Source organism: Cyclopterus lumpus, chromosome 23, assembly GCF_009769545.1.
Source record: "Cyclopterus lumpus isolate fCycLum1 chromosome 23, fCycLum1.pri, whole genome shotgun sequence".
In the NCBI taxonomy this organism is placed as follows: Eukaryota; Metazoa; Chordata; class Actinopteri; order Perciformes; family Cyclopteridae; genus Cyclopterus; species Cyclopterus lumpus.
This window is the reverse complement of record NC_046988.1, coordinates 11159516-11182966: the sequence shown is the minus strand read 5'-3', so window position 1 is coordinate 11182966 and position 23451 is coordinate 11159516. Positions and strand designations below refer to the sequence as shown.

General features: G+C 43.3%; 1 protein-coding gene across 1 annotated transcript; it reads left to right on the top strand.

The window, feature by feature from the left end:
* The first annotated feature begins 1687 nt into the window (after positions 1-1687).
* kdm7aa (lysine (K)-specific demethylase 7Aa) lies at positions 1688-22576 on the top strand. The gene is made up of 18 exons (XM_034525907.1): positions 1688-1798; positions 10361-10446; positions 10927-11044; positions 11256-11416; positions 13806-13947; positions 14587-14773; positions 15137-15299; positions 17399-17486; positions 17619-17725; positions 18326-18417; positions 18617-18703; positions 19344-19595; positions 19719-19840; positions 20378-20520; positions 20635-20729; positions 21214-21431; positions 21542-21918; positions 22470-22576. Exons 1-18 carry the CDS (start codon positions 1701-1703, stop codon positions 22556-22558), a joined length of 2625 nt encoding a protein of 874 aa, XP_034381798.1. The 5' UTR covers positions 1688-1700; the 3' UTR covers positions 22559-22576.
* Positions 22577-23451: the final 875 nt, after the last annotated feature.

The following is a 23451-nucleotide window of genomic DNA, read 5'->3' as shown; positions in this document are numbered from 1 at the left end:
TACTGCACTATATTTATTCTGTAATATATATGGGCTGATATTTTTGTGTTTATACTTTTGTAGTTCTTTGTTTTTAATGCAGGACTTTAAAAGCGGAATACTTCTTCCATCACAAACGTGTCAATATTAGTTCACAACACTGTTTAAGTTTGGAAAATGTTGCATTATCTCATTATCTTTAATGCGAAACAAAATGATAGCAGATTTATTATCTAACTTTTTACTGGTCCAATCTCGACAATCTAGTGTCTGGTGGGTTGTATATTAAGATTATCATTCTTTAGGACAACTTGCAATGTCCAATTTGCACTTTATTTAATGCAGTCAGTTGGTTTTGGTTAGCAGTTCAGTTTTATAACAACCGGACCGGTTAGTATGAATAAATGCAGACAAGAAGGGTGCTGGCTTTTTACTTTTCAAGATGTATATTTATAGTCTTCGGTTGAAGAGAAACCCAAAACAACCAAAGCTAAATTGTTCAGATGTCTTACAGATTAGTTTCACTTTCGATATTTTGATAAGAAGTGCCGTCTGTGTAGTTGTATGTTACACACTGTGTCGTGTGCAACGTGGTATTACAGTATGCGACACTGGTTCATAAACCAATCAAATAATATAATACTAGTGGTAGTAAAGCACTGATAATGTTTAAAACTGGTTGATGATGATCCACTCCGAACAACTGGTCCACGCTGCTACTGTATTATCTCCCTGAGGACAAAGGAGGAGATTTGTACGTCTTGGTGCATATCGACAAACGCACCAAAGATGAAAGAAGAAGACAAAAAATGCAGATCTGCAGATGAAATGGCTGAATCACATGTGTCTTCTGTGCAGTGCTCATGAGTCTCTGCATGCACCAGGCCTGCTTGCCTATGCAGAGCAGCACAGATGGGCGTGTTGGGGGATGGGTGCTGTCAGCTCACAGATCAAGCTGTGGGTCGGTGGTCCCATTGCTATTCACCACGCAAGCACGTAGGGCATGTCAGACGCGCTCCATGGAGACATACCAGGGGTGGATATTGTGTTTTTGGTAATGCTATTCTGCTATGTCGGCCGTTAAGTTTAGGAATATTATCAGAGGACCTCGCTCTTTGTTGGTGAGAGGTGTGAGGACACGAAAGACAAACTCTGCAACTGTGCAAATATTGTGCTGACAGAGCAGTTTTGGATTGGTTGACACAAATATGCTTCTTTTAGGTTACTGGTCAATTCAATGCTGATGCTGCACATTTGAAAGAGGGCACTTTTATTATTACTATTATTGTTTACCTATTTACCTCCTCGTGCTTTAGTTATGTTTCCATTGGTACAGCCACTGAATATGTAAAAAGCAAACTTCTAGAAATATATTTAACATAATGATAATCTAAATAATGATATAGCCTATAGTAGGAACAATATATACTTTAAAAAGCTCACCATGTTCCTTTACTTAGTCCGATTTAGTTGAACATAAATCTCAGATTGTAACATTGACAAAATGCCCCAAACAAAACCTTTATGTAATTCCCTTTGTTGGAAAAAAAGTTAGTGTCTATTGTTGATGTGCCCACGCAACCAGATGGAAATGAGCAATTTGGAAACCGTCAGAACGGAGGCGCTCGTGTAAACTCGGCTCGGCCCTTTCGGGTTTTTCCGGACGTCGGGTTAAATCCCCGCCCCGCTTCATTCCTGCGTTGTTTGGGGACAGTAGGAAGATGGCGGCGGCCCCGCTGTACTGTGTCTGCCGGCAGCCGTACGATGTTAGCCGGTTTATGATCGAGTGCGACATCTGTAAAGACTGGTTTCACGGCAGGTACGTGGCTTATAGTGTATTTAACACGTGTGGCTCGTCAGAAGCGAGAAACACGGAGAGTTCATCGAAGAAAGGCGACGGTTCTCCGAGCGGTGTTGACTGGTAGCTAACTCGGCTCGCTAGCGGCGGGCGACGGGGGTTTTAAACCTTCTATTGACACGACTTTTACGAAGAGAAAGTAAGGTTTCGCTCTCTGAAATCGGCTTGAATTACGTCATTTTACCTGCCAGTTAGACCACGAACACGTAGCACGTGCGCAGTGTACGTTATTCTGTTGATATTGCACGTTATCGACGCAAATGGGAGGATAGAGCGAATAGTTTTTAAATCTACTATCAGGGTCGGCGAGCGTGTGTCAGTTAACCTGTGACATAGAAAGGCAGTTTGCCAGCTCTTTGTAGTCACTTCAGTTGTTAAGTTTAATGTTGGTTTATGCTGTGATTTAGGGGATTAATATCCAGTTAACGTTGGTTCCCAGTTTGTGTCTGTCTTAAATTAACGTTAGGTCACTCAAGGTAATGGAAACCACAGGGAACATTAAAAATGTGACGTAACTTAAGACTTATTTACATAAACAACTTATATTTGTTTGGACTTAATCTATAGATTATTGTTATATCTGATGCGTTAACTTTATATGTTTCACAATATACACATTTCAAGATGTGTATGCAATTTGACTTTTTTTTAATTATTTAAAATTTGGATGTGTTTTTGTCTTTTTTGGTGGTTTACTTTTGAGAAAGCAAAAAGGTTGAGGAACAAGGAGCTTGTTATGGTCGGGCTTTTGATTGACAGCTTGAGAAATTTAAATCCCCCTTTCAGGCAGAGGAGGCACATGGCAGGGGATCCCTAGTGGTCAACGAGGGGATTGTTTAAAGGTACCAGACAGACTCATATCTCTGGGCTGCTTATTTATGGTCGTGATTTTCTTTAACGTCCCATACTCACTACATGGTTCTAGTGGACCAGTGGATTTGTAGATACCTTTTGTGATTCATGCCGTGTATATTGTTGGTGGATGTCAAAAATCATAATGGGAATTTTATTGCTGTATTATATGCCATTTTTGTTTTGGTGTCTTGAGCATGTATTGCATCATACAATGTCGGATTACAGTGACGCACCCTGTTTCTGTGAACACCCTTAGCCGTGGGGTCAAGATCGTTCAGTACTGTTTTGGGGCACCGTGACCTAGTTGATTGTACTTTTAATTAAATGATCAGATTTAACACCATCGTGCACTATAAAGCCTGCTGAGGTGACTATTAATTGTTATATTGTGAAATACCATAACATCAGACCAGAACCAGACATGATGTTTAACTGTAACTTTTTTTAATCAATGTGGTTCTTAGTTCATAGAACGACTTCGACAAAATGTAAGACATGCCCCTGTTCTTCAGTCCCTTGAATCAGTCTGTGTGGGCCTATCTCCACGGCAACTGGTTATGAATACAATAATCTTTTTTTTTTTGCTTGCGTCGGAATGACGGAAGCCGTTGCGTAACCACATTGAGTGCGCTGCCAAAAAACTTGGCAGCCAGAATTTGTGGCGAATCAGACCCCCCCCCACCCAAAAAAAAAAAAGACTGCCTGGCTGTGTGTCATGTGCCAGCAAGAAAAGGAACAAATGTTGGAGCTTCCCCCATTGATGACTAATCAGCACACACACACACACACACACACACACACACACACACACACACACACACACTCGCTCGCTCTCCAAAACCAGCCACATTTCCTGTCTCTTTCCCACGAGGCTGGCCAGAAGGAAAGGGATATTCTCTGGCTGTGGATGATGGCACGTCAATGGAGTGGAAAGGAGAGGGGCTCAACCTCCCGGTGCCTGGTTGTTGGTTTGCTCGTTTGTGTGGGGGGACTTTGTCTGGGTTTCTGGAGAGTGTCCTGTTTTCCTTCACCTGTATCTCGGTACATTGTTAGAAAAACACTGCGTGGTTTATCTGTGTTGGAATAGTGACCAGTGAGGTGAACTGGAAAGCAAAAAGATCATGTGTTCTAGATATGGTGCTCTTAATTGCTTGCATGTGTAGCCTCTTGTACTGAAATACATGGCCTCTTCCACAATACAGTATACAAATATACAACTTAATACAAATATACAACACAATATACAATACAATACAATACAAACAAACAGTGCAATGGACTAAGGAGTTTAAGAGTATGTACAGGTGGAATGGCTATATACAGTGGCTGTGGAATGTTGCACAGCAGTAGTGCAAGAAGTGGAGAGTGCGAGAAGGGCAGGGATTTAAAGTATATAAATATAAATATATATATGTATACATATGCTATAAATATAAATATATATATGCTACAGTGGTGTTATTTGTTCAGTAGTGAGACGGCGAGGGGGAAGAAACTGTTTTTGAGTCTGGCGGTTTTGGCTAACAGTGATCTGTAGCGTCTACCAGAGGGGAGGAGTTTGAATAGTTTGTATCCGGGGTGTGAGGGGTCTGCAGTGATTTTTCCTGCCCGTTTCCTGACTCTGGAGGTGTACAGGTCTTGGATGGTGGGCAGGTTGGCACCAATGATCTTTACTGCAGACCTGACTGTCCGTTGGAGTCTGTTCTTGTCCAGTTTGGTGGCCGATCCAAACCAGACAGTGATTGAGGTGCACAGAACAGACTCTATGACTGCGGTGTAGAACAAGGTCAGCAGATCCTGAGGCAGGTTGTACTTCCTAAGCTGGCGCAGGAAGTACAGCCTCTGCTGGGCCTTCTTGATGATGGTGTTGATGTTGGGTTCCCACTTCAGATTCCGGGAGATTGTGGATCCCAGAAACCTGAAGGATTCCACAGCCAACACAGTAGTGTTGTGTATGATGAGGGGGGGCAGTGCTGGGGGGCTTCTCCTAAAGTCCACTGTCATCTCCACGGTTTTAAGCGTGTTCAGCTCTAGGTTGTTGCGACCGCACCACAGGACTAGCTGTTCAACTTCCCGCCTATATGCAGACTCATCATCATCACGGATGAGGCCGATGACTGATGTGTCGTCTGCAAATTTTAGGAGTTTGACAGATGGGTCTCCTGAGGTGCAGTCGTTTGTGTAGAGGGAGAAGAGCAGTGGGGAGAGCACGCATCCCTGAGGTGCACCAGTGCTGACTGACCGGGTGCTGGATGTTGTTTCACCCAGCCTCACCTGCTGTCTCCTGTCTATCAGGAAGTTTGTGATCCACTGACAGGTGGAGGCAGGCACAGTGAGCTGGGTGAGTTTGGTGAGGAGGACTTCTGGAATGATGGTTAACTTGTTATGGTTTTTATGTTCGCTCATGTTAATCAATGTGATTTGGTCATGTCATGGCTGTTATCGGTTCCACTTAATGGAGAAGTATTGGAACATCCACTGATGCGTCGTCATGGATCAGAACATGATTAAAATGATATGTCTATGAATCATGAAACTGGTCAATCAATGGATGATTGACCTTTTTTTTAATAGTTTTATGTGAAAACATCTTTAGAAGCTATGAAGTATCCACCATTTTCCAAAAATATAAAGGATAAAAGAAGTCAAAAATAATTTAAAAAAATAAATAAATAAATATATATATATATATATTTATTTATTTCTTATCATAGGTTGAGTGCCATTGCCCTCAAGTACTCCTTTAGGCACAAAATCCATTACTAGAGCCTATGGTTTGGATTACAAATGTTAGTTTGAACCCTGGTATTTACCATTTAGAGCCTCGCGTAATTACAAGGACTGCTTTTGTAAATGGACTGTTTCAAGTGCTTCCAAGATGCCAATTTACATCAACAATGTGGATTTTGGCGTGCTGGAAATCCTCACTGGGTCACGCTGGATCACAGGGTATACCCCGCCGTAGGTGTAAGGCACTCCAGTCGGCCCGTTGTCTGGGTCAGGTACAAACGGTGGGGGTGATGATAGACTAGCAGGTCTCAATGGGACAGAGGGAATGATTGATGGGCGTTCCAGCTCGCCAAGTTCAATGCACAATCCGTCAATGTCGCATAGATCGTGAGCACACTAAAGAGAGATGGATAGCCTCTACAGAGTGCCTTTTTAGTGTTTACGCTAAGTGGGTGGATGAATGAGGGGAAGCATTCTTTTTTTTTTACCACTGTTGTCCATGAAAGATTGGTTTCAGATCATCAGTTTAGATGTCTGATTAGTTAATTGGTCAAAATAAAGAGCAACCTCATACCTCCAGTTAAAAGCTATGTTTACATTCATTAGCAAGGCTGACTCTGGGGTAAGGTAAACTGCATTACATCCAGCTCGATCAATGTTGATTAGGGGTCAATAGCCTTGTGTATTGATTAGCAGTCGGATTGAATTATGATATTAAAGTTAAAGCAGTTCTGCCGTAAAATCTAGACTTCAACTTAGTTTGGGTGTGGATTTGGATCTCTCTCTCTGTGCCAAATTGAATCCAAATCAATTGGAAAAAACTATAAAGACTGGCAGAAATATAATGTGGACAGCTCAGTATTAGTTTTTTTTTAGAATAACAAGCTCATTGTAATTCACGATATGTTAAGAAATGCTTATCGACAAGCGTAGAGTGAGGATGGCATCCACAAGCCAGTCCCATCTTTTTGTGTGTTCAGACTGATTGCTGATGTTTTTCTGAGACTGATGACTTACTAGGTTTTTACAGGTGCACTGAGGGCCCAAAGACAACCACGTTGAAGACGTGTGAAAGTAGAGCGTCAGTGCTTGGAGCCTCAACGCAACTCAACCTGCACCCAAAAACAATTAACCAGTTAAAACTCCCCTGGGCTCCCTGCCGCCCCATAAACAACAAAGTGATCCTCTTTTGTTGTTTACCAGCTGACTACAGAGCAGTCTCTTTCAAGCTGTAACCACTGCAGGGATGCTGGGTCGTTTTTACGCATAGCTAGCTGCAATGACTTAACATGTAAGGCCAAAACGACAGATCCCTGTCCACCTGTCAGGGCTCAGTGGCTCTAGCTGCGATCCAAGTCCAGCGCTGTTTATGTACACTTTGGTTGAGTGCATTTACGAAATGGGCCGGAGGAGTCGGGTGCTCCTCCGGGGTAGATAAAGAAAGCCAGGTGTGTTTAACTGCCCTCATCTCCTCTCTATCTCCACCACCCATCCATTAGAGATCTGCCAGTTTCCTAATGTAGGCGTGTCACTGCCCCATGTAGAGCGGTTATTTAGAGCTGAAAATAATGGTGATGCCGCCTCCAGGCTTTGTGTTCCTGCACTGATCATGGAGGACAATGAACCCCTCACAGTGCATGCACTAATGAATAAGCCCTCTCAGTCGCACAGGAAGGAGGCCCTTGATGAGAGGAAGTGGAGGGAGAGGGTCTGGTGAAGGCAGGGCTTTAGCCAAGTACACACATATCCTCTTATTCAGGAAGGGATGTTTTTCTTGGTAATCTGCTCCAATGCCGTCACAGAATAACTCTCCCATCTCCAGTCTGGCGATGATTTGTTTTTATCTTTTGTGAGAAATATTGGCTACTGTACTCTGTGTGACCCTCTGCCACGAAACGCTCTGTTGTCGCACAACATGTGATAACGCAAAAAAAAATGACATGTAAAGTCATTAAGGATTTAGATGACGTCCGTTCAGTTGTCTCCAATCTGATCCCATCGCCGCAATTGCTTTCCTAGTAAATGAGGAATGAGGTTCACGTTGGCGCCAGAACTGTTTCCACACTCTGCTGTGATGCAATACATCATCAAGCCTGCGCCAGGAAGGAAATACTTGACTGTTCTTCCCTTCTTTTTTTTTTTTTGTTTCCTCCCCCTTTTTACATTCTCTCTCTCTCTCTCAGTTCCACACAGTTTCACCAGCTTGAGCGCCTTGTTAAGTATTAATCATTGCAGGTGACACATAAGCTGAGTCAGGCCAGTGTATGTGGCACAGTGCCCTGATTTCCCACTGTGGTATTACATAAAGGAACGTACCAAGTGAGATGAGGACAACAAGGTCACCTCGGCATGAGCTCATGCTGCTCTTGCACATCCTAACCAACGTGGGCCGGTGGCAGAGAACTCATGCGTTCCCCCAGCGAAAAGCCACATGTGAACCAAGATTCCTGATGCATGAACTCGGCTTAATACTGCAGGCAAATGCACTGTGTTATTGTTGGTCATCCGCTTGCTCACGTGCAGTAGCAGGAGTACTTCTTTGGCTATTTATTTATTTAAAAATAACTGACACACAAGCCCACCTAATAGCAAATTAAATATTCCATCAGTAGCTGAGTAAAGTTGATAATGTATTTGTTTGGTACTAAAGTAACTGAATGCATGTTATGACATTCCATCAGTAGCTGAGTAAAGTTGATAATGTATTTGTTTAAATTGGAGTGCAGCGGCTACTGTCCTGTTAGTGCACCAGGGTGAATGGGGTTAACATTCACACAATCTCACCGCTTCCTAATGAGTTAGTGGCCCTCGGCTTTATTTCCTTTCCAGTTTCCTGCAATTTCTTGTAGATCAAAGCTGACGGAAGGCCGGGGTCAGCTCTGTCCCTCCTGCAGCCGTTCACCTTTCCAAAACAGACAATGGTTCAACCACAAATCAATCATTTATAACCTACGCCACTATGCTAGCTGTCAAACTGAAGCTTCACTGGCTCGAAGATGGTGTGAAGATGACAAATTGTAAGTTTCATGTCAGTGTGCGAGCAGTTTTGTCATGGTTGCATATGGTTTGTATACTTCTTGGGGTCGGCCATCACAGTGCTAATGGTGCTTAGCGACAAGTTACTTAATTAGCCGGGTTAAAATCAAGCAGTGGAAGGGAAATAATTAAATTTGTCATGGTGAAGGTCAGATGAGGACAGTAGCTCGGTCTGATCGCGGTAGTTGTAACTAACCAATATGAATGCACTGCATGCGTCTCTCAACTGGCCTCTGATCAGATTTTCCAAACTACATGTAGTCCATCCAAACATCCAACTTTTTATTGTGTTGATGTTAATCGTAGGCGTCTGAGCAAGTAAATTAGAAACGTCTGATCTCCGGGTCATGTGGGGACACCATGATCCCACAGAACACGCTTTCTTCATTTTCTTCATGTCAAAAAATCACATCACGCCTGTTGAGTACAGAGGGTCCTTTTTGTGTGTGTGTGTGTGTGTGTGAGACCTCTCCCTCACCTGTGCACATGCTCGAGTCGCACAAACATGCAGCGTGCAGTTTTTATAACTCCAAATAGCCACTGGTGTTCGTTCAGGCGGGAGGGCAACTAGGTTGCCGTTCGCGCTGCTCTGGAATGGGGTTCTGGTATGCAACAGAGGAATGGATGTGTGTTGGTGCCTGTGGTTTGGCTGCCTGGGTATCGGCATTGAGTGACACCGTTGAGGATCCATGGGAGAAAACCTCCTGTTAACTTGGGAGTGTTTGCATTTATTCCAAGTACAGTTTCCCCCGCACTACAAGCCTGGTAGCTGCTGAGTGATTTTTGAAATGCATGTTATTGAGATTACGATGACTGATATTGCTATTGCGAAAGGATTTGAGCTATTACAGGGAATGATGTTTTCTTAACTCTGCAGAATATGAAGTGTAGGCCAGGAAGTCTCAGCAGTTTGACTATTTATATAAAATTGCAGTACACCATATTTCGATTTCAATCAAATTGTGCAGACCTTGTAGTTGCATCTTTTTAAAGAGTATTTGTTACATATTTAGAGCAGTATACTAACCTGTTTTGACTTTATCACTGTTCATATTCGATTTTACCTGGTTTTAACTATGCTTTGCAGATATTTTATCCCCCCCTTTGTTGATGGATATCGTCGTCTTAAAATTTGGAGTGACTTGAAAACTCAAAAAATGCCACGATATGAGCGTGGCATTAACCAGGTGCAAGTCCAGGCCAGTGCCCTCGTATTATTGTGCAAGGGCTTTGAAATGTGCTTCAAGTTTCCTTCTGCGGTCTCTCGCGAGGCTGTTGTAGAACGTTTGTTGGGGAAATAAATCAGAGCAAAGGTTATTTTCCAGACCCCAACAGTACGATCTCAGTGTTTGTTTATCCCAAAACTATAACCCCTGACATCTCCCCTGGAAACACACACAATGTTTGACAGTTTGACATAAGCTTCAACAGTTCAGTGAAGAGAAATCAATGTTCCCCTCACATTTTGTCAACACTCCAAATCATGTTTTATGTAAAGTATGCAACGAGTTTACTAAAAATGTCTTGCTGTTGCTGTCCCCCACATACTTTTGTTCAATTAACTGGCACATATTTTGATAATTGCTTCAACATTACATTCAAAATACATATTTTTCTGCTATTCAAAGGGTAATATTTTGTGGTTTGGTTTTTTTCTTTTATGACAGTCCTGCATCTAGCAAACTTGGGGTTTTGTGTCCATCATACAATGCAAGACCTTTTGAAGGCATCACTATGTGCTTTGTGACCTTATGATGGGTATTTTGGTTTTAAAGAAAATATGATTGATGAGAGAGAAAATTATCTGAAGAATAATCAGTAATGTTAAACTATCAGACTCATGTTTAAACATGTTGGAAGAAGCATGAACTTGTTCTAACTGCGTGGCCTGTTCGTCTCCAGCTGTGTGCAGGTGGAAGAGCATCATGCTGTGGATATCGATGTTTACCACTGTCCCAAGTGTGATGTTGTACACGGACCCTCCCTGAGTGAGTACTGCCGTTTGTCATTAGAGGCATGTTTTCTTTTCTTTCTGTTTGTCTGTCTTTCACCCTGACATGTATCCCATTCATCAAAATGGTTGTCTGACTCTCTGCCTTACAGTTGCATTCAGTTCCCCCACCACCCCTGTCTTTGTAAGTTTGACTGGTCACAGGGAAAAGAGACACTCAAGTCTTTTTCGGGGTGAGGGGGGGATGGGTCGACGTCAGACAGCCCAGAGGGCAGACATTAACAGGCTAATTGAATGGTGTTGTAAGCCCTCCACTTCGATTTGGACAAGCCCCTCCAGCCCTGTCTCTCTTAGCTCAGGGGTTGAGTGGTGAATTAATATCCTTTCAAAAATAAAAGTGGTGGTGACGTGCGTAATTTACCACTTTATTGAAAAGGACAAGCTTCAACAGGCCAACTGCATCATGAAATTGGACTGAAACAACCCTGTGAACCTCGGATGTTAATGTGTGTTGCAGTGAAAAGGCGTAACAACGGCCACAGGCACGACTACACGGAGCCAGACGATGGATCGAAGCCGGTGCAGGCCGGCACCTCGGTGTTTGTCAAGGAGCTCCAGAACAGGACCTTCGCCAGGTAGATGTACATTTTGATATATCTCGTATCTTCGTAGTCGCTGTTAACCTGACGTGTAGTTACGTGTTTGAGCAGGCGGTGTAGCCTACAGTGTAGATACGTGTTAGACGATAACTCCAGCTTAGGTCAGAGCTGCTATTACTTTGAATACTGACATAAAAATAATTAATAATTAAGAGGTCTTAACCTTGAACTTGTTATCTTGTTTCAGTGGTGAGGAGATCATGATGCAGATGAAGGGAGAGCATGTGTCGACCAGGTACCTGGAGAAACACGGCTTCAGCTACCCCATAGTGGTCACCGAGATGGAGGGCCTGGGACTCAAACTACCGGTCCCTACGTTCTCCGTCAAAGATGTGGAGCAGTATGTGGGTAAGGACAGCGTGAAACAATAGCTGTCGACTGTCTCGAATTTACAACAGCGCACCAGTGTTTATCCTTCAGGACGGATGTGGGAACACACAGTGGCCTCGGTCTGCTAAAAAGCTAATGAAACCACCCAACACCAGCCCGCTAAGTGACCATCGCTGAGCAGGCGCCATCTGTGTGTCAATAAGAACGGGGTTCTAGGTTTGTGGGGTTTTAACCCACTTATCGGGCATCAGGCGATGGCTGGGTGAGTTCTAAATGAGTGATGGCTGAGCTTTCGCTACCCTCTCGATGACACTACGCTTCGTTGTTGAAACGGCCTGCCACTTCCCAGCTCCGATTACAAGCCCATTACCAAGCCCACTGGTGTTTTTATCATTAAGTTCAGATTACAGACTCCCCCTCTCACTTTATCTCTCTCTCTCTCTCTCTCTCTCCTTCCCTCCCATGCCTTATTGAGCATTAAGCCAAGGCACAGGTGTTGTGACCGGGGACTCGGTGTCCGGTTACATTTTCTTACAGTTAGAAGATAACGGGACAACAAGAGTGAACGCTGGTGTCTTCTGCGTGTCACTGGGGTCTAAACTGTTGTGTAGCTAACATCGTCAATCGGCTAATGATCTGGCCGAGAATCAATGGATGATCAGTGGGAGTCATAAGATGGACTTCACTTTGATTGATCAATTCCAGCTACATACAAATGTTATCGTAAAAAGATGTCAAGTTTGGGCATGCTGGTTTAGACACGTAACTACAACATCAGTTACATGTCTGTCTCTGTCTGTCCTTTCTCTTCATCTCTATGTTCACTCTGCAAAATGCCCAAAAACTTTCTGAAAAAGCTGTATTGTGCAATACTCTTGACCAGTTAACATAAATGTAAGTTTTTGACAAATAGTGCAGTTCACACCTTTCTGAGCAAAACGTTTAACTAATTTGTGGTTTAATAATCCAATAATTTCACAATATAATAGAAACCAAACATACATTAATGTGTGTTTTCATAACCCAACTTGTTTCTGCATTATTTTATGTATTTTAGGGATTTTACAGACGTCAACTCTCGGCCCACAATGGTCAAATGCTGCTTGGGGCAAAACTAGCTGCCAATTTCCACATTCTGGCTCTGCCCCGGTTTATGCAGCTGATTTAACATGCGTCCACTGAGGAAGAATACTGGATTCAAGCGTTGGTTTGACTCCGGGCAGATAGTTTAGCATTCCAGGCAGTACACATCTGTGGGATCCAAAGCTACCTTTGAAGATGCTGCTGGATAACGCTTGAGAAACAGCGTTTTGACTTTTCCCATAAGGTTTGCTTCGGAAACGCGGTGTGGATGAATTACGCAGTGCTGCGGTCACAGATGGGGCTATAATATAACATAATATTGTATATTATACAAAATATAAGGAAAGAAAACCTAAATTGATAGTAAAGACCTGAAAACTGCAGTATAAATTGATGATTAATTACCAAATACAGAAACTTAAACTGAGTTTCTAGCTCAAAGCATGTTGACAAAGACATATCTGCAACTATTAATGAGCTCTTTAACGTTACTGTGTGTCTCAAGCTGGTTCAGCAGGGGTGTTGGTTTGGGTATTTGTCTCGCTGTTGGGTTTGTGAAGCTGGTGTTTGAGCTTGGCGTTGTGTGGTTTCCAGGCAGCTTTGTCTTACTCCAGCTGTTCTCTGTCATCAGACGCTGGCCAGCTGGGCCTTCAGAGGTGCATGCAAGTGTGTGTGTGAGTGAGAGAGGGGGGGGGGGAGCGAGGGAGAGCAGGCGTAATAAAAAAAAAAAAAAAAGGTGAGGGGTGTGGGGAAGATAAAACAACCAGCTGTCTTGCTACACACACACACACACACACACAGCACCCCGGTCCTACTTCCGGCCTCACGTGTCACCGAGTGTGATTTGTAGCGGTCCAACTGTTAGCTGCGTTTCAGCTTCTTTCTTTTTTTTTTTCCCTTTTTTAAGCAGCTGTTTTCTTCCATCGCTTAAAGACTCCACATGCAGCCAGTGCACACACTCTTTCTCACATCTAGACGCGTATTTACCTCTCTGCTCGAGGTCTCCCACGCACACACATGCGTCGAACACAGCAGCCCTCTCACCTCCTCCTCTTCCTCAGGGACTCGTGGTCCGGACAGATTGACAGATTGTCTTGCTTGCCTCCCTGTACAACCCCTCCCCATGCTGCCATATCGGTGCCAGTTTCCCTCAGGGCTTGATCTCTAAAAGCAAATGGAGATGCCAGCAGGCTGCTGACCCCAGTGAACCCCACGCCCACTCAGCAGCCAATTAAAAAGTTGAAGATATATTTTTCATTCACCGGCTACTGAACTTCTCCAGCTGATATTATGTGGACTAAATAGTACATATCTCCTTCTCTAGGTGGCAACAAAGTCATCGACGTGATCGATGTGGCACGGCAGGCGGACAGCAAGATGAAGCTCAGCGAGTTTATCAAGTATTACACCAACCCGCATCGACCGAAGGTCCTTAACCTCATCAGCCTGGAGTTCTCTGACTCAAAGTAAGCTGTTCGCTTTGTTGGCTAAAAGGAAAGTTCCAGTAAGCACATTTTCCTAATAAACGGTGACGGTTAATCATGTCACACTTCAGAAATTGCTGATGTAAACTAGCCTTGGCTGTGTGGCAAATTAACATTGTTAACAGTTTAATTTAAGGCTTTTCTTTTCTTTTTTTTTGGAGCTTTTGGTTGTATCGAGTGGAATGTTGTATTCAAGAATGAACTTGCACACTATCAATTTCCTCTGCAATTTAACAGAGTTAAATCTGAGTTGTATGTGACGATTAAATTCCTCTGTACTTTAAATTGGTAGCTTTGTGGTTAACATGCAAACTTGGTTGCATCTTCATGGGGAAAAATATTTCTAACTACTTCAGTAAAACATCATTTCCAATCGGTTGTATGCCCACAATAGCCTTATGAATAGAGTTAATTTGTTACGCCGATAAGTGATAATGATATTTCGCAATATATCGTCGGATACATTTAAACATGAACGCATAACAAACGTGTTCATTTTGTTCAAACTTATTTGAACATCTTGTTTTTATTTAGTTTTAGAATATTAAGACGAACCAACCAACAGTCTCAAACGTCTGATCTACCTTTTTTGTTTTCTCCTCTCTCCAAACCACCACTCAGGATGTCCAAGTTGGTGGAGGTTCCTGACGTGGCTCAGAAGATGTCCTGGGTAGAGAACTACTGGCCAGACGACTCCTTCTTCCCCAAGCCCTTTGTCCAGAAGTACTGCCTTATGGGGGTGAAGGACAGCTACACAGATTTTCACATAGACTTCGGAGGCACTTCGGTCTGGTACCATGTTCTCTGGGTGAGTGTTTGCATGAAAAAGAGCTGAATGGTTTTTGGGGAATCAAGCACAAATTGACGACAAATAAACTAGTTGTTGTTTAATCTAAAGGCCAGGGATTTTTAGTGTGCTTGTAAATATCGAGGTATCTAGGACAGACGGCCACAGCTGATTGGCTAACGCTTGCTGGAAGGTCAGCTCGCTTCTCACATCACATTGAGAGTCACTGCTGTCCCCATATTGATGAGCTCACCCCTCCCTCTTGTAACTAAAGCTGACATTTATTTCAAGGGGTTTGTGGGCGTTTATAACTGCGGCTGCAACCTCCAAAGTGTCCTTTTTAAAGTGTGGCGACTATTAAACTCCTCTTCATCTGCTTTGCAGGGTGAGAAGATCTTCTACTTGATCAAGCCCAGTCCCGTCAACCTTGCACTATACGAGGCATGGAGCTCCTCGCCCAATCAGAGTGAAGTGTTCTTTGGGGATAAAGTGGAAAAGTGCTACAAGTGTGTTGTGCCCCAAGGAACCACCCTGCTCATCCCTACAGGTCGGTGGTGATGTCTACGCTTTTGTGAAGTGTTTATGTGACTGTTAAGCATCAAAGCCAAAAGAGCTCTCGTGCTGACGTTTAGGGGGCTTTCAGGCCTGTAGTTTGGTTAATTTGTTGACTGACTGTAGCACTTCGCTGCTTCTTAAGTCTGCGTTTGTGTTCCCTGTTGTCAACGTGTACAGCAAGTTTAGGCAAGTTTATTCATGTAGCACATTTTAACAACAAAGCAATTAAAAGTGCTTTACGTAAGACACAAAAGGCATCAAGGAAATAATTACAATGCAAGATAAAAACACACATTGACAAGATTTAAAAGGAAAACTATGAAGCTGTGTGCCAAGTCTAACCCAGTTATCCCGTCTGCCTAGTTGAGATCTAAATTATGTTCAAGAGAATGTCTTCAAACAAGAGTCGTGGTTGAAAACCTGACTGTAAAAAAATCAAAACAATTGTTTCACCCCAAGAAAAAAGGCATTTTCAATGATTTTATTTACAAATAGGAGGTGTGGTAAGGGCTTCTCTTGATTGAATTGGGCGGGTTCACTGGTGAATTGCTATGTTGGTAACTTTTAAATGTACTCAATGAGCTGCCAAAGTACATAGAGTAGGATACAAGCTCAACTCACTGCAGTTTTTACTGCTTTTGACTGTCGGATCGATTCAAGGAAAATCACTCAAGTGCTGATCCGCATAAGTGTTTCCAAATGATTACACACTTCCTGGACAGTTGTCATCAGCAGATGAATTTCATAGTTCAGCCTTTGATGATAAAATCTACAATCACAGAATCATGGTATTGGTCCTTCAGACCACAAAACAAACTGCACCGGGATCTGCTTGGAAAACGTATGGAGAGGCCATGGTGTTCATTGTTTGGTCTGCGTCTGTTCAAACCAGAGAAACTGAACCAGTGTTAAGTGTGAAAGCAGCCAGTCTTCTTGGATGATCATCTACTCTGTGGTGACCAATAGCTGTCAGACGCTCGGACACTCAGCTGTCGGTGTCACTAATGTTATATTGTTGTAGTAGTTGCTGCACTATCTCGTCTGCACCAACCCAGCTGACATGTTGTCATGAATTTATTTGTCCTTTCACATGCATTCAACAGTTAAAATAATCCGGCTTCCCATGGCTCTTGCCAGTAAAATACAGGCGTCTTGAAGGTCCTCTGTCATTGCCGAGGGAAAATAACAGAGGAGGAATGTCTTCCTGAGCAACGACCCAAACGGTTCTCAATGATCATAATTGCAATGGAACACTGAAGGAAAAACAGTGCTATTGCGTAATATGATGAAAGAAGCGGTGACGCTGTAAATCGCAGCTTTCCTCCGCACGTGACTTCTTCCATTTCTTTAACGAGAAGTGCTGTTGTGGCGTTAATTAGAAGTTTTGTTACGAAGACTAAAAACATGTTTGTGTTTCACGTCCTTAAGTGAATATGACATGCTTTCATTCACCCAAGTGAAGCTAATGTCTCCATTCGGGACAATTATCCATCCATCAGTCTGCCAATAGACTGCTTTAAGCCGGTGGAGTTCCTATGCTCTCTCCATGCACCCAGACAGACAAAGCTCAGTTCAGTCCATCCACTGCTGGATGTCCTCAATCATTCTTTCAGTCATGCTTTCTCAGCAGGCTCAGGCAGCATTTTAAAAGAGAGCTTCTGGCAGAGAGGGTGTGGAGAGGTGGGAATTAGGTGGGGGTCAGAGAGCACAGTAGGTCAGTCAACCAGTGCTTTATCAGGCCTGTCTATCAGCCTTACACCTACCCCCAGACTCTGCTTTCTCTCACTTTGTGTTGTATAACGACCACTGTTTATCTAAGCGGGAGCACATCATTGTGATAAACAACCTTATCTTTTTTCTTTTTCTTTTTGTCTTGCCGGGTAAGAAGTGTTTTTTGTGGGTCTTTTGGGCTCGGTCAGGCATTTAAGTGCTGTGAATTTCTCCATGTATTCATGCAGATCACCCATGAATACATATTTGCTCAAGTGCCCACTGTTAAGGTGTCAATAAAGCTGTCCTCTCTTTTTAAGTTGTTGCAAGTCTGTCTGTGGGTGACTTTTGTAAACATTAGTACTCTGGCGCCCCCTACAGGCTGGATCCATGCTGTTCTCACCTCTCAGGATTGCATGGCGTTTGGAGGGAACTTCCTTCACAACCTCAATATTGGCATGCAGCTCAGGTAAACGGCTCACATAATACACAAGACTCAATTATGTTTATTTTGATTTAGTCCAGAAAAAAGTCTTTGCTTTCATGTTTCCTCTTTTTTATCATTAAAAAAGATTTTGTGTTTCATCTGTTGATTTGGTAGGTGTTATGAAATGGAGCGTCGCCTGAAAACCCCAGACCTCTTTAAGTTTCCGTACTTCGAGGCCATCTGTTGGTATGTGGCCAAAAACCTCTTGGAAACGCTAAAAGGTGAGTTGAACGTTAATAAATACGGACATGAGAACACACAATAGATGTTTTACACATCAGACCTGTCAGGATAGTAGATAATGAAAAGAAATTAAGCAAATGGTTGGTTGGCTCATCTGTTCAAATCAGTGCAGTCTTAATCATGGAATTAAAAGGTCAATTGTACCCTTTGATAAAGACACCATTCAGTTATTGTGACTTCCATAATATTCAGATTATACATGAACCAATTCTGTATTGTTTGCTGTCCTGTGGATACTTTATATCTCCACAACATGTTTGTCATAATCAGCTCTGACGATGCTTTTTTCTTTCTTTTTATACATGCATATTAACTGTAGAAGTTAATCAATCCACAAACAAAACGCTCAATACTTTAGTTCATATGAAAAATGCCAAATTGCCAGATTTTGAGCAGCATGGTTTTCACATGAAAGAAGATACAAGCGTTGTTTTGAAAATATGTAATATCTCCCCACCAATATCTCACTATTAGCGATTGGAAAGCTATAGTTCAAAATGTGTACATCTTGTTTGGACAAAGTTTTCTGTCTGCGATCTTTTTACATGTTTAATGCTTGTATGTTTTTTCCCCCTCAGAGCTACGAGAGGACAACTGTCCGCCTCCAACATACCTAGTGGAGGGAGTCAAGGCTTTAATCAGTGCCCTGAGGACCTGGTTGAAAAGAGAGGTGAGCGTCGGCGGCAGTGTTCTCACGGTCATCATCTCCGTGTGTACCTGCACCTGACTCTGCCATGAATATCCACAGTCCAGATGGTTATGGTTACACGCTGTTTGCTCTTATCTCCTGGATGTGTGTCAGTGAGCCAACAACGGGCTTCTTTCTGTTCACTCCCCCTGTCTGAATGTGGTCTGCTGTGGCTTTGCAGGTGACTGAGCCCACCAGTGAGGTACCAGACCATATCAGGCCGAACCATCTCATTAAAGAGCTGACCAAGGAAATCCGCTACCTGGAGGTAAGGATACGTGAGACGGTTAGACCTTTTAAACTTAATGCAGGTGCTGCTGTCGGCTCCGAGAAGAGCTACGGTCCTGAATGAATGCAAAGTGTTTTAAATATACACTGGAATATGCAAAGTACACACACAGTGCTGCTATCTGTAAAGGAATTGGATTACCGAGGGGGACAAAATGTCATTAAAAGCGTCACACAAGCTCATTAAATTAGCAAATTCTAAGAAAAAGTTATCATATGATGAGATTGGTGGGAATCTACCAGAGGTCATATAGATTTCCATACAAAATGTAATAAAGTAAATGAGAAGCAATTCCTAATGCAGTGGCATACGGTCTAATATACTCAATCATTTGAGACTGTGTACCTTCAAAGTACATATAGAATATTATTTAAAAAAATATATATTAATATTGAATATGTATAAATATTTTTTTATATAAAATATTGAACTTCTATTCAACAACTTGGACTGACCACACGTCCCACCCTCTATTTAAAGGACAACCACTCTTTAATAAAAATACATTTAAATGTGGACTGCACGTTTTATTTTATTTTTAAGGCAATTTGTGAACCAGTAAATTACTTAATAGTTTTGGTATAAACTTGACTCCATTACGCTTTATTTACAATAATAGGAGGAGCCAGTCAGTGGAAGCAAGCCAGTGAAATCTCAGGGAATCGGGTGTGCGGTAGCATCCGGATCAAACGCCTGCCCGGCCACTCGCGCCACGCTGGAGAGGCTGTGCCAGGCCCGGCAGGCGAGAAGGGCTGCCCGGCGGCTGAGGGAGCAGCAGCGGCAGGTCCCCAAAATGCCCTCCAACCTGGACATCTTGGAGCGGCACACCAGGGAGGTGCTGAGGAGGCTGGAGGTGGGACCGCTCGAGGAGGTGAGCAGCCAGTGTTTACAGGCGGGGCACTTGGAGATGCTCCTTTTTTTTGTTGTTGATGCATGTGGACTAAAAGATGTAATGGTCCATGTTTATTGACTGAAGCTGCTCTGTTCTCACCAGGATGCTGCCTTCTGTGCCAAGGTCCGTGGGAAGCTCAACAAAGTGTCGACTGCATCGGCAGCTGCCGAGTCTTTAGAGGACAACCACCTACGGCTCATGCTGGTCAACGGACGAATTATCAGGTGACGGCTCACTTCTCGTTGGTCAACACAGCAATGTTTGTGCTTCTTTATAAGTAAAAGCTCGGCGGTCATTCGTTCTGTGCAAATGTAAAAGTGTCTCATCCCCAAACAAAAACAGAAAATCTCAGGCACAAACTAAAAGAACTGCATTTGATAACTTGGTATGAATGATAAGAAACTAGAGTCATAAAGGTGCAACAATAACTAACTTGTGTGTGTGTGTGTGTGTGTGTGTGTGTGTGTGTGTGTGTGTGTGTGTGTGTGTGTGTGTGTGTGTGTGTGTGTGTGTGTGTGTGTGTGTGTGTGTGTGTGTGTGTGTGTGTGTGTGTGTGTGTGTGTGTGTGTGTGTGTGTGTGTGTGTGTGTGTGTGTGTGTGTGTGTGTGTGTGTGTGTGTGTGTGTGTGTGTGTGTGTGTGTGTGTGTGTGTGTGTGTGTGTGTGTGTGTGTGTGTGTGTGTGTGTGTGTGTGTGTGTGTGTGTGTGTGTGTGTGTGTGTGTGTGTGTGTGTGTGTGTGTGTGTGTGTGTGTGTGTGTGTAGAGATTTGAGGCGACCAGCCAGCAGCCCGGTAAAGACGGAGGGTGAAAGGTCATCTGGTGGCCCACCAAAGAGTTGTGTGAAGTCTGAGAGGACACAGTACAGTCAAGAGCAGCACATCACAGTCGAGAAACCCACACTCCTCAGTAAGTCACCCAGGGTTGTTATTACTATTCATTATTTTTATTTTTTTTAAACCTATATTTTAGCATAGTAGGCTCATCTATGTTTTAAGCTCATGACGTTCCTGTGTTCCTCAGGTGGTCTGGAGAGGGTGAAGACTGAACTCAGGGAAGAAGTCTCAGGACACTCCAGTGGGTCAGACACGGATTCAGACAGTGACTCTCCCACAGAGGTAAAAACTTTATACTTTTACTTTATTTATTGGTTTATTTGCCAGGGACGGTAAAAAAATTACACTGCTGTAAATGCACAATGTTTACATATCTTTTTTAATTGTAAATAAAAATCTGTATTGAAGTAGTTTACAAGCATGCAAAGTAATAATAAAAAGGGAAGAGGCTATTTATGTAAAGCAAAGTCGCATAATACACAATTATACGACATTGTTGGGTACCAATTAAAACATGCAACACAGAAGCAGACATATTAAAAGCTAAAAATACACTTCATGGAATACATAAATCACTGGCACAATAAGAGCATGCATGCAGGTACAGAATAGTGGGGGTGATGCATTCAGTGTTTTGTGTATAGTCACAGAATTACAAATGCAACAGTGACACACAATAATTACATATCTATCAGACTTTTCACAAACTTTTTATAATATGATAACTGATGAATCCTCTCTCTCATTTAAAAATGTTCCAATGTAGCGTAAAGCAGTGTCGTCGTCCTCCGCCTCGTCATCGTCGTCGTCGTCCTCCGCCTCGTCGTCATCGTCCTCCTCCTCTGACGAGGATTCGGGGAGTTCTCAGGAGGAAGGGGGGGATGACGAGGAGAGGAGCTCCTCTCAGCAGAGAGGCTCAGGGCACACCATAGAGCTGGACCCGTCTGGCCAGAAACTCAGGCACAAACACAAACCACTCAAACGGTGAGAAACGCATTCAAAGATGTTGTAAACTGTCCCGTCTATGGACCGCGTATGTATTTCTATGAGCACTGAGAGGCGGTGAATAATCGAATCCTTTCTGCTTCTCGCAGAGAACGTCCTACCTCACCCAGCACAGAAGAGGCCATTCAGGGGATGCTGTCTATGGCTGGCCTGCTGTGCTCCTCTAAGCCGGAGAAGGTAGCCTCGTCCCAGGAGTCATGGTGGTCCAGCTCCAGCCAGGGCTCGCCGCTGGAACAGAGGGAGGAGGCCACGCACCGACTGCAGGGCGACAAGAGCCCGATGGACAGTCAGGGCAACAGCAGCGAGGCCTGGGACAATCGGGGGCCGCCCAGCCCGCTCGGCCGAAGCCACGGCGGCAGCCCAGAGGCAGACTACCAGTACTGTGACCCCTCGATGTCTCCCCCTCTACACCCTTCCAAGAGGCAAGCCCCCAACCCCCCACCGATCAGCAATCAGGCCACAAAAGGTTTGGAAATCAGAGTTTTACTTTGCATCAGCAAAAAGGTGTTGTGACTGTATGTGCAGAGTTTGACACTATAAGGTTGTTTTTCTTCCCACCTGCTGAAGAGGGGTGGGTGGGGGGGTTCTGTGCTCACATTTAAATCTGGATCTAACGCGTATGAAACTACTCTGGAGGCCAGTCGTGATTTAATATGCAATAAACACGAGTGTGATGGGGAAAGTTCTCGGAACAGTTTTTGCATTTCTATATTTTTCAATTGTTAAACTTGGTAATTTAACTTTATGTTGAACAATTATTAAAACCAGAGAACTTGTGAAAACGTGTCTTGAAGGGAACTTTAATCAAAAGTTATTTTTATTTTAGAAAATTAAAAGATCACGTGTGGAAGGGATAGAGAAGCATTGTTGATGCTGACCTGGATAAAAGTAGATTTGCATGCATACACATCAAAATATATATATAATTGTTATTTACAGCATGCATTTAATATTCTCTCCTTCTGATGCTTATTATTTTATGCTTATTCATAATGCCGTTCTCATTTTTTCTTCCAGGCAAGCGGCCCAAAAAAGGAATGGCCACAGCCAAGCAGAGACTGGGGAAGATCCTGAAGCTCAACAGACACAATCGTGTGTTTGTGTAACAATTCACATTTTCAAAAGGAAAAAAATGATGCGTGGGGATGTTTTCTTGAAGGAAAAGAAAAGAAAAAAAAAGGAAGAGAAATGTCGGCGTATTTGTTGCCGGACACATTTGTTCTGTAGAAATGGAGAATAAAAAACAAAACACTGCCTGGAGACAAAACGACACGTCAAAAAGAAACACGCTCACTTTGCATGCTTAGGAGACAGGGTATTGGATTTTAAATAAGCAAGCGCACGACTTCACCACAAGCACACTAGGAACAAAGCGGAGAGGAACTGCGGGAAGCAGAGACGAGCATGTGGAAAAGTGGAATGAAGCTCCTGCGGGCATTTAATGAGATGTAGGAGGTCCACCAAAAGAACAACACTTGCTTTGCCGCGGAGCAGCTTCTGATGCCAAGATCATCTGCATCCTATTTTTAATATTACCCCTCTCTGCTGAACCCCTCCCCTCCACAACCTTCACTTGCTTCATTGCTGTCTGCGACAAACTGAACAGGATGGAGGAGCAGATGAAACAGAGCTGTATTTCTTTATTTCTGAGTTGGGGGTAGGGGGGAGAAATGAGGTGCTAAGGAGGACGCGGTGAACTGAAATTTCTAAATGGTGCTTATTGTTTATACTTTCCTCCACTCATGCTTGTCCCTTTCAGCCCTTGCCTCCCTTTATCTCAATCACACCAGCAATAATGACTTTTGAGGAGAGAGGAACAGAATGAGAGGCAGCACTTTGGCGCATTTTTCCCCAGATTCTTCGGTTTGGAGAAATCGAAATGGGTGCATTACAGACTCGCACAATTTAGTGCAAAAATACTCAAATCTGCACTATGTTTTGATAATTAGAGGGGAAAGGAAGCCCGCTCAAAGTGCCGCCTCTCTGAATTAGTTTAAAA

Bases quoted from the DNA above. Each gene is read 5' to 3' on its own strand.
- kdm7aa (XM_034525907.1), top strand. From the start codon at position 1,701: ATGGCGGCGGCCCCGCTGTACTGTGTCTGCCGGCAGCCGTACGATGTT. The intron at 11,417-13,805 runs GTAAGGACAGCG...CTCCTTCTCTAG, and splicing joins AGATGTGGAGCAGTATGTGG to GTGGCAACAAAGTCATCGAC. The intron at 15,300-17,398 runs GTCGGTGGTGAT...CGCCCCCTACAG, and splicing joins CACCCTGCTCATCCCTACAG to GCTGGATCCATGCTGTTCTC.